The sequence below is a fragment of the Halichoeres trimaculatus genome, unplaced genomic scaffold (assembly GCF_033239565.1).
Source record: "Halichoeres trimaculatus isolate MK-OKI-2021-1 unplaced genomic scaffold, fHalTri1.1 fHalTri1_scaffold_22, whole genome shotgun sequence".
Lineage (NCBI taxonomy): Eukaryota > Metazoa > Chordata > Actinopteri > Labriformes > Labridae > Halichoeres > Halichoeres trimaculatus.
Window position 1 is genome coordinate 2049813 of NW_027437200.1, and position 17179 is coordinate 2066991.

The window sequence follows — 17179 nt, forward strand, 5'->3', positions numbered from 1 at the left end:
CACACACACACACACCTCACCTACACACACACACACAGGCTGTGAGATGTTCATTGGTCTCTTCATCACAGCTCAACAAGGAAAATCATCGTCTCTTCCAAACAAAACCCAAATATCGAACTAACGTCAAAATTTTACGAGTGTGAACTCCGAGTCACCTAGACCGAATGAGGAGAAGAGGAAAGAATGTAGAAAAGAGGAGGAAAGGGAGGAGAGGAGACAAGGGGATGACTTTGGAGAAGAGAAAGAGGGCAAATGAGGAGACAAGTTGATGGGAGAGTGGAAAAAAGAGGAGGAGAGGCTGAGAGGAGAATTTGTGAAGTTTGATATGAAAGAAAAAACATTTTTTAAAAGGTAAAGAGTAAAAGAGAGAAGGAGATACTAAAGGGAAGAAGGATCAAAGTAAAAGACAAATGAAAAAAGAAAAAGAAAAGAAAGATGGAAGGAAAGAAAATTCAGGAGACTGAAAGACAGGAGGATGAGGGATGCAAGGAGGAATGCCAGCAAGCAAGGTAGCAAGTAAGCAAGGTAGCAAGTAGGTATGAAATGAAGGAAGATGTTAAAGCAATCAAGGTAGCAATCAAGGATGATAGAAAGGATGCAAGCAAGCAAGAAAGGAAACAAGAAAGAAAGGTAGGAAGCAAGAAAGCAATCAAAGAAGCAACCAAGGATGAAAAACAGGAAAGAAGCAAGGAAACAAGAATTCAAGGATACAAGAAAGGCAAGATGAAAGCAAGGGAAAAAGGAAGGAGGAAGGATTGAGGAAGGAAGGAAGCAACAATTCAAGGATGCAAGGACAAAAAAAATGCTCACAACAAGGATGCAAGCAAGTAAGCCTTCAACGCAAGGAAGGAGGGAGGGGATGTGAAGCAAAGGAAGGATAAAAGAAGGAAAGAAAGAACAGAAAGAAGGAAAAGAGGCAGTGGACAGAGAGAGAGAGAGAGAGGAGGAAACAGAACCTTCAGACTGAAAAGAGGAAAAAGGAAAAGTGAGGGAACATGGAAACAAAATCAGAGGAGGAGAAAGAAAGAAAGAAGAGAAGGATGGAGAGATGAAGCAGAGAGGAGGAAGAGGAGAACAGCCCCTCGGCCAATTAGCAACCGCGTTTGACGGACGGCGGGCTGACGCACAGTAACCTCAGCAACCGTGGAAAGGGAACGCGGCGGTGGAACGGAGAGACGACCACGGTGTTGATGTTGGCTTACACACACGCGCACACACACACACACACACACACGTACAAATCACCAAAATGATGGCATGACCTTCATCCCTTGAATCTGTGTGTGTGTGTGTGTGTGTGTGTGTGTGTGTGTGTGTGTGTGTGTGTGTGTGTGTGTGTGAGCGAGAACGACTCTTTAATATTTATCTCATCCCTCAGATTTTCAGGTGGTCCTGAGGTTTTACTTCCCCAAGTCCTCTCCTCCTCTCCCCTCGGTCCTCTCCTCCCAAGGTGTATGGTTTGAGAAAAGGAGGAGGAGGGGGAGGAGAAGAAGTAAGAGGGGAGTCGGGGTGAATGGAGGAGAGAAGATGATGGAAGAAGGAAGAAAAGTTTAGAGGTACAAAGAAGAAAAGTGAGTAGACGGAGTAAAGAACTAAGGAGAAAAAGGAGAGCATGTGTATTTCATGTGTGTTTCATGTGTTGATTTATCAGAATGTAGCCCCCACCCAGGTCTGCAGCAGTGTACTGGAGTCCTCTGAAGTGGACCACATCGTCCTGGTACACAGGCTTTGGCAGGTTACGTCGCTCACACACTCTTAAGAGGAGCTGCCGGGGCGTCAGCTGGTCCCTCCACTGGTTTACTCCAGACCTGAGGAGAGAGAGACTGCTCCATCATCTGAAAGGTGAGGCGCAAAGTCAGAACCAGGGTCAGGGTTTAGGGATCCAAGTCTACTCACACACAGTAGGACTGTGGGAGACCACACAAGGCTCCATATTTAGACAGGAAGCGGTTCTCCAGATCGATCACTGTCTCCCCGATCTTCTCGTCTTTGCTCAGCATGTCGTGGTCGTACACCATCACCTTCAGGTCTTTGTCCAGAGGGAGGGAGCAGGTGAGCTCGAACATCCTGGGGACACCGAGACAACCAGCAGTGACCACTGCTCAAATTCCAAAACCCAAAACCAGGAATCTGCAACCTTTACTTTCAAGTCATTCAGGAGCCATAAAAGTCTACTTGATCATCACAATAAGGACAAAGTGTATAGAATCTATACATTGTTCAAATCTAGTGAATAAAAATCCAAGGAGTTTTTTGACTCTATAGAATTAAATATGTGATGTCTAAATTTTATTTTTATTTTACATAATTTGCAAATATTTCATAAATTTTGAGATTTAAAACTTCTTCAAATATTCATAAGTTTTCAAAACTTAAAAAACGCAAAAAATACTGAAAAAAAATATAAAAAAATTCAATAGTAAAAAAAATGCAAACACTTAAAAAAAATCCAATATTTTAAAAAGTTTCCAAAAAGTTTTTGACATTTACAACATTTGCAAAAACAAACAAACACAAAAAGAATTGAATACATTTGCCAAAGATTTGAAAATTTCAAAAAAGTTACAAAAAATAGAAAATTTTGAAATTCAAAAATCTTGCATTTTTTTTCCAAAATTGAAATTTAATATTTCCCTTTTAAATATCACATTTTTGGAAATAACACTTGAATTTGATAACACATTAAAAAAAAATTGCTCAACTCATTATTTTTAGTCACTTGCTTGTCTTGGGATGTATTGAACTGGCAGTTAAATGAATCCATCCACACAGAATTAAAATCTGTATATAAAGTTGGTGGGCTGTTTCTGTTGTAGGAGGTGAAGTAAAGCGGTGGCAGGCTTTATCAACAGGTTTTAAGATATACATAAGATTAAGTTGAACAAAATGATAACGCATGATTTTTTTAGAGTCAGTGTCTTTAATTATTAATAGCCTCTGTAAGAAAAAAAATCTTTATTTCTATAATATTTTTTAAAGCTAAAAGAAGCCACTGTGAAGAAGTCAAAGGGCCACATGAGGCTCCAGAGCTGCAGGTTAAAGACGTATGCCCCAAACCTTTATGCCATATGCGCCCTGATCAAGAAACTATGAGGTTGTCTTTGAGACAATTTTTCTCTTTATTTCCAGCTTCCAGATTAGGCCAAAAAGTTTGTTAATGTCACGTTAAAGGGATAAATGTTAACACATGTTATTCGTTAACAGCCGTAGAGGAACCCTACCCTTTGAAGCTCTACTAACCAATCAAGGACTTTTTGGGGAGTAGAATTGTGTTCCTGTTCCACTTTTTGTTACTAGACCAGTGCGATCTCTTTTTTTCACCTTGACATGTTTGGACAACAACTTCCTGTAGAAGAGGTTGTTGTGACTTGTCTGTCAGCTGATTTGTTGAGGTTTGGACAGGGAGCGACAGGAGGATCATGCCCCCTGTTGTCCAGCAGTCTCAGAACAGAAGGTCCCAAGTGTGTGACAGCCGTAAAGCTGTAGTTGTCATCCTACCTGAAGTGTCTGGACCACCAACCCTGGATAAATCAGCTGATTAGGGTGTCAGACCAAAGGAACTTTAAGGGCTTGGTTCCCTGTTCCTGCAGTGAGACGCTGCCAAAGCATGATGTGCCTTGGACTTACATTTATCAGGTTTGATCTGTGATGCACTTTCTGACTGCTCATTGCACAGCAGGATTAATATTTAATGTTTGTCTTTCTTTGAAATAAATCTAAATAGGATGTTTTAAGACTCAACCCTAGAAAATAAAATAAAAACAAATGTCATAAAAGAGTTTCCAGAAGGTCTCTGCTCAGCACAGTCTGAAAGTGATGTTCTCTCCCTCTCTGTCTGTGATGCTGTGATTGGTGTGAGTGCAGCGACCCCTACTGGTGGAAAAACGTAACAAGGCTCACAGTGACACTGAGTGAGCAGGGGGAGCTGACAGTGAGAGAAATCAGTCACAAGATTTCCTCAGAGGCAGGAGTTTTCCATACAAGAGCAGCACTTTGAGTTTTTAAAGGTGGCTCAGTGAAAGAAGTGGGAGCTCAGAGGAGAGAGGAGGAGGAGGAGAAGGAAGAGGAGGAGGAGCAGGTGGTTCTCTTTGGGGCCTGAAAAGCTGGAGGGCCTGAGGACATGCATCAGTGGAGCACACCGTGTAGTGAAAGGTGCTGGAGAACAAGCTAGCACCTGGTTCGACATAAACACCACCTCCTAAAGTCTTCAGAGACAGTAAGAGAGAGGAGCACAGTGACTTACCGCCCAAAGACCGGGTCCAGAGTGCCGGGGATGTAGTTCTCATGGTCGTTGATGGTCTTCCTCCCCAAAGTGATCTTCACGTAGGGGTCGCACTGAAAGCATGGACAGATTATACTCTCTATAACCCTACCCAGAGTCAAACTTTGGTTGCTCTCTGGAGAGCTTGGAATGTTCTGATGGGAGTTTAGGGAGTTTTGTAGGGAGTTGAAATTGTCTTGGAAGATCATGGCGTTCTGTGGAAAGTATGGGATGTTTTGTGGGGGTTTCCAATAGGTGGAGGTTTTGGATGTTTGGGATGTGTGTGGAGTTTTTGATGTTTTAAGTGGAGTCCAGGTCTTTCTGTTGGAAGTTTGAAATGTTCTGTGGAGAATTTGAGGCATTATGTAGGGAGTTTAGGATGTTCTGAAGGAGTTTAGGATGTTCTGAAGGAGTTTAGGATGTTCTGAAGGAGTTTAGGATATTCTGCTGAAAGATGTTCTGTGGGGAGATGGGGGTGTTCTTAGGGGTATGTGGGAAGTTTCTTTGAGACAGTCCCTTTCGTACCTTTCCGTTGGTGTCTTTGGGCTGTAGGCTGTGAGCCTGGATTATGTAGACTCGCACCAAACACTCCTCAATGCCATTTGGAGGAAGTCTTCTGAACTGTCTGGGTGGAGGCGGGACAGAGGGGTCATCGGGCAGAGGGTAGATCTTGAACATGCCCTGTCAGATGGAGGGATCAAAGATGGATAATTTAGCAAAGAAAACACTTTTATTTTCAGTCCCAATGAAGAATATAAAAGCAAGATTTCATGTTAAACTTTGAGTGTTTGGAGGAAACTACAAGAAGCAGAAGGGGAACAACGTGTGGCTGAATCAATCCAGAACAGAAATGAACATTTAGTAATTTCATATCAAAGACGGCTCCTACCTTGAACTCTCCGACCACAGACGGGTCCTCTCCCTGATCCTGAGTCTTTCCTCTGAATAACTTGAAGGTCTGACAGAAATCTGAGAGACCCTCGAAGCCCTCCACTTTCTCCAGCTCACGGTCATACACCTGAGGAAGAGGAGGAGGAGGAGGAAGAAACAGATCATTCATTGGTTAAAGAGTGAAAATGAAGAACAGGAGAGATGGAGAGAGAAGAGGATGACAACAAAGACCATGCATGAGTCAACTCCTCTGGAGTTAATCTTTAAACAGAAACACACACACACACACACACACACACACACACACACACACACACACACACACACACACACACACACACACACACACACACACACACACACATAGAGAGTCTTTATTTTTAACAGCTTGTATCAGGCTGCCAGCACATCACACACACATTATCCTGCATGGCATCATAGCTGAGGGTGGGCCAGTGTGATTACAGCACTGCACTGACGTTACACTGGAGCCAAGAGCTGCTCAGCACACTTTATTACACTCACACGACAGGGGCGCTGGCATCACACACAGACAGTGTGTATCTGTGTGTGTGTGTGGGTAAAAGTGCACATTCTGGATCTGGGCAGGGACGTCTTTGTGTCAGAAGCAGACAAAGATTCATCGTTTTCATTAGTGGTGTTTGTTTACATCAGTCTCGGGAACACGCTCAGACGTGACAGCTCGGCCCGTCGCTGAAAGGGCGAGATGAAGGCGCTGGAAAGAGACAATCACCGCGGCATCAGACGAACACAACCAGTAGCAAAAAGAGTAATTTCATCTGAGGCTTGGTTTGGTTCTCAAACATTCTTTGAACGTACTTCTTTGGTCACATCATGACCTGTGTTTGTTCTGTTTCACATTATTTTACTCTGTTTTCAGTGGAATTACAGACTTTGCCTCGGAAACTTTTTGGTGGAAACCATGGCTCTATTTTTAACCTCGAGCTTCATAAAAAGTGCAGACACAAAACAATGACTGTGTTACACTTTCATGAGGGACCATAAGTACAGTGACAGACACACATTGGAGAGACGGTCTTACTGAGATCTGAGAATTTCATCTCGTCATTCTTCAGTAACTAAGACAAAACCTACGTTCATCACAGTTTTTGTCAAGTCGTCTTTGTCGCAGAAAAGCGGGTCTTTGATGAACAAGATGTAAAGAAATGAACACTGTTCAACTTTAGCCCCTGATCCAAACTCTAACCCTTCACAACGCTGTATTTAGGGACTTTTCAGACCCCTCTGGTGTTTGGTGCTAGCGTTAAGTTTGGTCACCGATTTGACCTGTGGTTTTCAATTTCACTTCGCTGAGTATTTACCTGCTTTTTTGGTTTTCCATAGGCAAGAAGCCAAGTCAGAGCCACATCACTGCACTATAGAACTTAAGTACATCACCACAGACGTAGCCGTTTACCCAGGGACACAGATGGGTACCGTTCACATCTGAAATAATACAGTACCAATGCCTGGTACCTGGCAATTGTTAATGGTACTCATGGGTACCAGGCATTGGTACCATTGTGATAATGTGGTAATAAATACTAATTTGTTTATTAATAAAATCTCAAAGTTTTCAATTTAACATATTTATTCTACAGTATATAACCTTACAGTGCTGTGTTCAAGTCCAGCATCTCCTACTCTTCCACTTCCTCACAGTCACAAGGACGCATTTAGGTACCTAAACACAAAACTATTTGATTTTACATGAATCAGTACTTGGTAATACAGACAGAATTTGGTCAGTACCTATAAAAGTACCTCATTTGGTACCCACCCCTACCCATAACCCCCATGAAGCCGTCAAAGCACCAATGGAGGAGCTCATGGTGTGCATGCAAGTGCTGATCCTGGCTTTGCAAGCCTGCACAAAGATCCAGAGCCAAAAACACAGCTGCTACAGGCTACCTGTCTTTAGTGATGGCTGGTGGAGGCTTTGTTGAACCGTTGACTCTTTTTCCAGAACATGTTTCACTACTCGAGGCTTCAATGACATAAAGTGCTCGGGTAGGACATCAAGTGGTGAATGAAATGAAGTGCCATTGAAAATTGTTACTGGTTTTTGGATTGTTTGGGTTTTGATTAATCTGCATTCCCATTTGATGACACTGAATAGCTGCGTTTCCTCCAAGCAGTCCAGGTCAGTTCAGTACAGTTTGGCACGGTTTGGGACAGTTAAGCCTGATCCTGTTTGTGTTTCCACAGCAAAACGGTGACCTCTAGTGGTAGGTGGCATTTAAGCCAAATGCAGAGAGCCGCAGCTGTTAAACCATAGCGTGACGCCGTAGCAGCGCGACACAGTGTTCGTTCTCTCTGTGATTGGCATGTAGCTCTATGATACAAAGAACAATCAAGCTTTGTTCCAGAGATGTCTGTGTGCTGCCAGGAGAAATACAGCAGCTGCTGTCACAGGGTAAGTGACGATTCTTTCGACCAATCAACAGTCTGCAGTGTTGTAGCTCCACCTTCTGAGAGCGGATCGGTTCAGTCTGGCACCCATACAGAAGGGTCCAAAAAAATGGTACAGCTCGTCATGGTTATTTGGAGATCTTTCCCGGGATCAGTCAGTTGAAATGCCACCAAATGCGCGCCGTACCAAGACGAACCGAACCAGTCTGCTTGGTGGAAACGCGGCTAATGATTGTATGTGTTGCTCCAAGCGGATGCACCAGCAGGGCCTGACATCAACTTTTTGCTAACCAGCCACTTTGGCTGATGGTTTTCCAGAGTTACTAGCCACTCAGTGTTTTCACTAGCCACAAATTAAATGTTGGATAATTATGTTTAATATGATTAAAACTGACGATGGCATGCTAAAGTTCACTTCAACTAGATTTAAATCCTTTGTAAATGCAAATGACCCCTGTTCACACTCAAATCAAGACTACGTAAATGTTAAACTCCACAGGTCATTATCAGGTGTTCAGCTCTGATCAGGTTGTTCTCCTTTTATATGAAAATACGCAGTCTATGAAGAAAAAGTCATAGTAATACGCAAAACCACAGATACAAGTCACACTGGACTAAATATTTATTTAGAATGATTTGGTTTGTTTACAGTTTTTCTAGAGTGAACTTTTTACATATAGCTTTGATAAGTGTTTGGAGCTTTTTCCTCAAAGTCCAGCACCTGACAGCAGTTACATCAGCTAAAGGCTTCATGAATGGACCAATGAACGAACACTGTGTGCAGGCGGTGCTCATGGGAGTTGTAGTGTCTTAGTCTCATATTGCAATGGGTTTAGTGTTTCAGGTGCTGCTTCAGAAAACTACAATTAAATAATTCAACCTGCAAAAGTGGCTAGTAGGAGTGGCAGTGTTACCCAATACTGCTGAAATTCACCCATATTTGGCGAGTCAAGCCCTGTGCACCAATAATAATTAATAGTAATATAATCTATATTGTTTTTTATCAGCACTGGGTCTCTTCCTCCCACCAATGCTTTTTAGAGTCACCTCCAGTTCAAGTTTTTTTATGCTCTAGCCTGGAACTAACACAGGGGTCCCCTTAGAGCAGGATATGCTGGAACCTTAGCGTCCTAAGACGCAGAGTCAGATGTGCAAAGCCTCCATTTGCTTATGAATTATGCTACAGGAGATGACGTTTTCTAGTAACTTTTAGGACAGCTAACAGCTGCTCTCCTACCCGAGGACTTGGCAACACTGCATTCGTGTATGGCTGCCTGTTGCTTGAGTTCTCCAACAGATGCTCCTTTTTGGAGATTCCTGCAGAACTCTTTAAGACTGTGCAGGTTTCATGGATTAGTGAGAGTCAGCTGATTCAAAAGTGCAGACTTGAAGTTTGATGACTTGCCTGAACTTTATTCTTCCAGTGGTTGTTGCAACAGTTTAATTAATGGACATCATATCATCTGCAGCGCTGTCATTTCTTATATGATGTACAGTTTGTGGGTTGTGTACGTACCACAGAGAATGCAACGACAGCAGAAACATCTGACCTCTTTTAATTACACAACACAAAGTGTTCGTTAGGAAAGAGATGTGGTGACAGAACAGGGAGTCAGACAGAGAGAGGAGGGAGATGAAGGGTGACCAGTCTGAGATCTGGGTGGAGAAGAGGTGGAGAGCAGGGTGAGGAAGGGGGAGGGGAGGTTCAGGACAAAGAGAGAGTGATGAGAGGGGATGATGTCAATGAAAGAGGGGGCTGGAAACAGCGGTTCATTGCATTTCTTAAACACCAAACCCAATACCAAGGGAGAGGGGAGACCAAACAGGAGGGGCTGTGGAGCTGACAGATAGACGTTCAGAATGACCATCATCAGCACAAGAACTGCAACTGTAAAACGCACGTAACCACAGTGATGTGCCTTTGGTAGACAACTGTTTCAAGGGTTTTTTTGATGCCTCCATCTTGAATTTTGGAGACAAGCAAAATGTTTCAAAGAGAGGTTGGATATGTTTTATGGCAAAAGCAATGAACCACTACAGCTGAGTGAAGCGTCGATGAAAGCCGAGGATGATGAAAAACGAAAGACAAGTCAGGAAACATGCTCACCCAACCTACTACCAGGGGAGACGGTGAAAGGAGGAAAGAGGAGGTGAAAAGGGAAGATGAGAGGTGAACCAAATCAAAACATGGGTGGAAACAGCAGCTCCTCTGTGACAGACATCAAACTGTCCAGCTCTGCTGTCACGAAACGAGGAAGAGGAGGATGAAGATTGAAGTGAAAAGAGGAGATGAGAGCTGTGGAGGGGGTGTGCTGTGAGTGTGAAAGAAGAGGGGTGAGCCAAGGACAGGGTGCTGCTGACTTTAATGACCTGAGGTCAGGAAATTGAAAAGGACAGAGCTAAATACCAGGAAGAGGAGAAAGAAGGCTTTCAGGTGAAGTGATGAGGTTCTGTGGCCAACATCTGAAAGTCTGTGAAGACGTAACGAAACTCTGAGAGTCTGGAGTCTCTGGGTCATCGCCTCATCATTTCAGGAAGTTCAAATACATAATGTCATTGTTGAGTTTGGCTAACGGTCACAGTCCCACCATAGCGCACTCTGGAAGCTAAGTGTTGGTGTAGTTTGTAGCACACTGACTTTTCACTGGCTAGCTTCTTGTAGCATCAAGCTAACTGCCAAGTACAAACACTGGTATGTTTTCAAGAGTTTGAATCAGCTAGCCTTGAATGAGCATTCAGCTAGCAGTCGTACCTATTAGCTCACTTCAAGATGTGTTGGAAAGTGTGATGCTGGGTAATTTGTGTTTGTTAGAACAAGTTTCAGTCCAGTGTTTTCCAGTTCCCCGATAAAAGTGAAACCTTAGCATGTTAGCTGATTCCAAATGGTGACAGGCTTTTCGGACATTCATCGCTTGGAGCCAAAGAAATAAAACTCACATTAATACGCTGATGGTGCAATGCTTTGTCTCAGGCTCACCTTATTATCATCTAACCGTGTGAGTCTGGAGTATATGAATGTCCCCAGCCTGTGGTTAGAGCACACATTATCCTTTAGGGCAATGAATGTCAACTGGCAGCCACGGGCTGAATCTGGACCACTAGAATTTTACTGAAAAATATCAAAGTGAGTAGAAACACCAATGTTACCTAACCCTAACCCTAATCCTGACCCTCAGATTATTTACTTTAGCAGCTGAGGCCCACAGGTACAGTATTTTTAAAAGCTGGCTCCTCAAACACAAACGCATCAGTTCAACCTTCATTTAAGATTTCCTACATCAACTTTCCTTTTCAGACTCTTAGAGAGACACTTTCTAAGTTTTACATATACCCAGAAGGCCTTTCTCCTGCCACTGTTCTCCACAACCTACCACACTGCAGCTGACACTCATGGACTGCTTGACAACCTTAGAAATATTCAACCTAGACCTTGATGGTGTGTGTGTGAAATTTGAAGGAGATTGGACTTCATATGGCAGAGTTACTGTGACTTCCTGGTTAACAGCGAGATTTCCAAGTTTAAGGTGCACTGCTGAAAAAAAAAAAAAAATCACAGGAAATGGTCTGTAATTTTTAACAGATTTTTCCTGTTTTCTTATAAAACAACAAAATGCTGAGAGATTTACAGATATTTTCAGTAATTTTAGACAGCCAAAAAAGAAATCAGAATTTTATGGTTATTAACCCATTAGTTTTTTTTTTTTTTTTTAAGTATTTTTCCTGTTTTTCAAAAACATTATACAAAACTGTAAAATTATCTGTAAAATGGCATCCTGGATGTTTTTTTTTTAGGTATTATGCCAGATGAACCCTGTTCCCATCCTTACTTATGGTTGCAGTTCACAGATTGAAAAAAAAAAAAAAACGGGTAAGAAAAATGGTAAAAGCACTGGCAGCAGAGATTCCAGACAGATACTGTAAAATTACAGTCAAACACTGTTAAAAATGCAGAACAATGTAAAATAACTGTAAAAATACTGGATTACACAGTAAAAAAGAGAAAAAATGTAAAAAAAAACGAAACAAAAAAAAAACGAACAACAACAACAACAACAAAAAAAGATAACAGCACTGGCAGCAAAGTTTCCCGACAAATACAGTCAAATTACAGCCAAACACTGTTAAAACATGGAGCTACATAAAGAAACACTGTAAAATACAGGAATAAATAAATGAGATGTGTTGTTGGTCTTTGCTATGTTGGTCAATTTTTAATAACAATGTTATTTGAATGACACAGCCGGTCCATGCAGTGTTGCACAGGCAGCATGTTCCCCCCAGTGCAATACTTGAATGTTCAGCAGAATCTGATATGCCCTCCTCACTTATGGTGACAAAACACCATCACAACAAAAAGTATTTTTGATGTAAACCACGGTATTTTTCTGCAGAACTCTTTGCACTGTCACTATGTCAGGTGTTTGACCGTAATAATTTAGGAAAATTCTGTTAAATAATGGTATTTTTTCATAAAATTACATAATACTGTAAATCTGCAGATATTTATCTTTAGTTTTACATACAGAGTTTGTTTTTATACATTACAAACTTATTGTACATGGGAAAAATAGTATTTTCACACAAATATATAAATTACTGTAAATTACTGTTGATTGATTTGACTGTAATTTTACAGTATTTGTCTGGAAACTTTGCTGACAGTGCTTTTACTGTTTTTTTTACAGAATTTTTTTACAGAATTTTTTTACAGTTTGGTGCCATAGACACACCCTTGAACAACAGGATGTAACCTGATCGGTGCTGCTTTATAAAGGTTTGAGAGAGATTTCAGAGCACCATTTCATCATCATTGTTTGTTCAAACAGGTAGCCTATAAATCGTCAAAACCCAATGTCTAAGCCCAAATTGTGAACTTCCTGTTCAGACTTCATGATGGTCATGAGAGACTTTTTTTGTAGGTATAGCCATGATAGTTGTGCTTTAAAATGTTGGGCCTGAAAGTAGCTGGAGGGGCTGAAGTTTGACGTCAATAGAGGAGGCACTGGAGCAGGTATCGGCAAGAAAACTATATATTAATATTAAACATATATAAAAACAATACTAAAGGTTTCAAGAGGGCTTCCGCCCCCTTTTCAGGCTTGGGCTCTGATAATGATCACTTGATAATACCTTTGCCAACAACGACGGAAAAGAAGGAATCAACCATCTTTATGGGTCCAATCTCCAGGTCTGAGCTGCTGCAAACATTACAGCTCAACTCTTTCTGGTGCTGAGCAAATAAAATAGGACCAGCTTAACATTCAGGGAAGCAAAAGTTCAATGAGACAACTTTCTTAACTTGGAAACAACAAGCACCAGAGAGAAGCAGCTTGAAATCGACGTAACTGCTCAAACGCTGCAGGTGAAAACAGGCCCTACCAGGACATAATCTCTGATCCCATCCAAGACTAGATGTCAATAAATAAACTGAACCTTTAACTCCCAAAAAATCTAAATCCATTACAGAGGATCCAAACAGACGAACAGGTAGCCTCTGAGGGACCTCGCTCTGAAGCAGCCTGTGCTAATGTCTATTTCTGCGGTCAGAGTGACATTTTCTTAAGCCTTGAAAGTGTACACAATGTTGATTTGCTTTTATTTGGATTCCCACCAAAATAAGTAGCTTTCTTCATGTGAGCTGGATGCATCCTTTCTTTTTCTGAGGATGTCTCATTTGCCTAAGTGCTTCTGACAAACCTGGCTATTTCCATAGCTGGTTTTCTTAGTGGACCTCCACGATGGCGCCAGAGGAGAGTGCTACACTGCTGATTCAACAGGTTTTGCAGCAGCTTGAAGACATGGAAACAGAAACAGAAAGGTGACATAAAAGGCTCGGGGAAAGGTGAGGATATAAAGTGGGAGTTGACTTTGGGTCAAAGAAAGGAAAACTGTTAGTTGCTGCTGCAGGGCAGTCAAAGGGCTGAGGAAATAGAAAGGGTAGGATGGTGAAGTGAGGGGTGAGAGGAAGGTAAAGGAGGTTGTAAAGGTTGGAAACTGCGGCTCATTTCCCTGTGACAGTAGCACATCTGACTTAAACGCTTGTCAAAGAAAAGAAAGGAGCAGGAGAGTAAAGGACAGCGGAGGGAGGAGGGAATAAATAAGCGGGAAGTGTTGGCACCAAGTCGGCGGAGGGGCGAGGGTGAAACTGAGGCAAAGCAAAGATGGAACCAGTGGCTCATTGGTCATTTCGCTCGTTTCCATCCAACTGTCAAGTGAATTTTCTGCAAAAGTTTTGAAATGTCGCAAAAACTCAAAGGCGACTTGGCTGTGTTTCCAGCGGCTGGGGTGAACCCATTTAATGGGCTTCCTGAATGAAAAATACACCCACTACATGGTTAAATGGAAAGAGCCTTTGGAGGGTCAACGAGCGTTGGGCACGCTGTTATTGTTCTCCACTGTACCATTAGTTTTCACTATGTTTAATGTTTTCATCCAAAGAAAAAGAGCAAGAAGTGTACTTCAACATGAGAGTAAGGTATTAAATTACCTTTAAGAGAAGGAAAAACTTTCCCATGCTTCCATGGGAACAATCTTCACGCTGGTCATTACTTCACGCCAATGAAACTCATTGGATATCACTTTTTAGAGCATGTTTTTAAGGATACATGCAGAGGATGAATATAAGCACAAACAAGAAGGAGACTCAGAGCTGCTGTCCTGATGTGCCTTCAGAGGAGAGGGTAGAGGTCTCATTAAGAGTAATAAAAGGCCAAATTCTGACATGATTAGTCATTTGTTTGGGCATCAGACAACAAGACTGACGAGTGGTTTGAGTCCCGGTGGAAGAAGAGGTCGTTGTCTAGGCCAAGAGAATTGGGATAAGGGTTGAGCAGAGCGTGGGCGACTGCCGAGGGGCTCCTGGGACGGCGGCTGAACCGTAGCAGACTCCTACAGAACAAGACCTAAGAGAGACATTGACAACTGACGTTATCCGTGACTCTTTCCCCCCGATCAGTCCCACTGCTGCGATCCCGAATTCAACATGGATGAATCATCCGAGTTGTTCGGAAAACGGCTGAAATGTCACGGCGCCGGGCTTCGAGTACGGGGCATGAGAAAGCAGGAGGAGGACGGAGGATAGACTGATGGAGGGAACTGGCAGGAGGGCAAGAACGTGATTTAGATGGTGGAGTTTGGGATAATGAGACGAACATTTGAAGAAAGGGAACAAAAGGCTCCTTTGTCGGTCTGTCATCCTTTGAAAGATCTTTTCCCTTAGTTTTTATCTGCTTGATGCACTTCAAAAATAAAACACACAAGCCAAACAAAAAGAAAACAGACTGAACTGCATTTTCCGCCCACACTTCCTTACCTTCAGCGTGTCGAATCCTCTCTCCAGGTATGTCCCGTACTTGTTTTTCTCCCCCGTGGAGGCATAGAATTTACTCCACCAGTCCATGAACTCTTCTTCCTGTTGGTCACAGAGTTAGAGGTCACAGGTTAAAGCTTCTTTCATCTCTTAACTTTCTCATTATGTAAATTCAGAAAAATGACCTTAAGCTGAACTGTCACTTTCACCTCTGCTCTGAGTGTTAGGTGGATAACTCTTTAATACTGTAACCTCCTCCCTCTGCACTGACCTTTTAGACACATGAACAGCCATGCTAAGAGCTGTTTGCCTTTGCAGAAGCAGCCCACCTCCGTGCTCAGGAATAACTTGCATTTCATGATTTTTCCAGTGATCCCAGAGCAACATGAGGTTCGCCAACCCACGTCAACACATGTAAAAGCTGCCTCTGGTGGCTCTGTGGCAGCAAAGTCATGGTATATGGGCGTTGTGAGGCAATGGAAATGGGTAACATTAAGACAGGAGGTGGCAGAAAGTGGACAAAACCAACATGAGGTTTAAGAAGAAACAAAACAGAGAAAGAAAAACAAAGGAAGGCGTACGTTGAGCAGGGTTTGTTGGTAGTCTTTTCTCTCACTTCTAGGTGACGCTCGGCCAAGCTTGATAAAAGACTGAAGTCTCTTTGGTTCACACCTGAGCTGAAACTGAACTTGCATTTCCCTTCAAGCTGTGGTTTTGGTTCTAAAGATTGGACGTGGTGATTTTACCATACTGCTGTGATGGAGAGGGTGCTGAGCCTGAAAGCTCTGACTGACCTGTCCATCCATATCACCACCCTCCCCTTCACTCCTGCTCTTTGAGTAGCGATCGTGAAGGGCACAGTTGGCCCTTCGCAATAGGTGACGTGTTAGCTGGATACTGATAGCTGAGCAATCAACAAACTGCAGGGTTGGGTTGGGTTGGTATGTATTGCACCCAAACAGAAGGGCACCAAAATGTGGGACGGTATGAGTCAGCAATTCTCTTGGTGTCAAGAGAGTCATGAGCTGAAAATTAGCTGTAGCTGTAGTTGGAGTTTCATGAAGAGCTGTGTGAGTCCATTACAGCCCACACACACAGCACTGCACATGAATCAACAAGTGTTGGAATATCCTTGTATAAACCTCCTGCATAAGTTTCTTTGATGATCAAAAAACGTGGGATATCTCCTGACTGAAGCTTGTAGATGAAACAGTTTTATTCTAACAGTGTAGGATCAACAGCTAACATGACGCCACACGGAAGTTAACCTTTCAACAATCACCTCTGTGATTAGGAAAGGGAACCTTTCATATTTGAAACAATACTGTATCCATACTCAATGTTACCAATTTTTGGTACTTTTGTGTGTGTTAATTTGCGACATACCCTGTTAGGTCCTGATGCAGCTGAAATGACCTTTGTATCTCATTATTACCTATTGATTCATATTATACACAAACCACAGATCGTATTAGACCCACTATGTCACAGTATATTGGTCAGGGAATGAGTTCTCATGTCTATATATAATATAACTTAGTTATAACTATTGTGTGTATTATACTCCACTTATTTTAATATCTGTAAGGATGCAAAAACTCACAAAACAATTGATTTTTGTAACTATTAATTAATTCAGGCAGTAAGAGGTTAATGTGGTAATAAATATCAATTTGTTTAATAATTAAAACTCAATTCTTTTACAGTTTAGCATATTTATATCTCAATATAGAAACTTATTATGCTGTGTTCATGTCCAGTATAGAAAACCGCATTCTCTGCCACTTCCTCACAGTCACAAGGCTGCGTTATGTTACCTAAACATGGTACCATTTGATGTTATCTGAATCATAACTTGGTACTACAGACAGAATCTGGTTGGTACCTATGAAATTACCTTAAAGCAGGTACACACCACAGGATAATGGGGCTGATTTTTGTCCCTATCTCCCCTTTACGATCAAAGCCAGTAAAGGCCGATTGTCAGATGACATCATATGTGATTTTCCTGTGGTGTGGGGTGTGTTTACAGTGATTTCTTCTGGTTGGAGCCGCTTGGAAGGCCTCTGATTCAGAGATCAAAGATAATGAACATGTTCAGGGCTTGACATGAACACCAGCCAACCGGCCAAATGCGGGTGGATTTCGGCAGTGGCTGGTAAAACCGCTGCTCTCACTGGCCACTTTGGCGGGTTGAATTGTATCTCAAACATGGAGCAGAGAGACAAGCAAAAAGATGACTGTGATGATGAAAGCTCTGAAGAAATTTAATTTACCTCTCC

At 42.3% G+C, this 17179-nt stretch overlaps 1 protein-coding gene across 2 annotated transcripts in view; it reads right to left on the minus strand.

The window, feature by feature from the left end:
* The window catches only part of dysf (dysferlin, limb girdle muscular dystrophy 2B (autosomal recessive)), a 123399-nt gene that overhangs the window by 26112 nt on the left and 80108 nt on the right, over positions 1-17179 (minus strand). For both annotated transcript variants that reach the window (XM_074699247.1, XM_074699246.1), the window contains 6 exons: positions 14901-14999; positions 5154-5282; positions 4790-4945; positions 4247-4338; positions 1900-2070; positions 1669-1811 (listed from right to left, as the gene is read on the minus strand). In XM_074699247.1, the coding sequence (XP_074555348.1) occupies positions 1669-1811; positions 1900-2070; positions 4247-4338; positions 4790-4945; positions 5154-5282; positions 14901-14999 (790 nt within the window). The remainder of the gene's footprint in view (positions 1-1668; positions 1812-1899; positions 2071-4246; positions 4339-4789; positions 4946-5153; positions 5283-14900; positions 15000-17179) is intronic.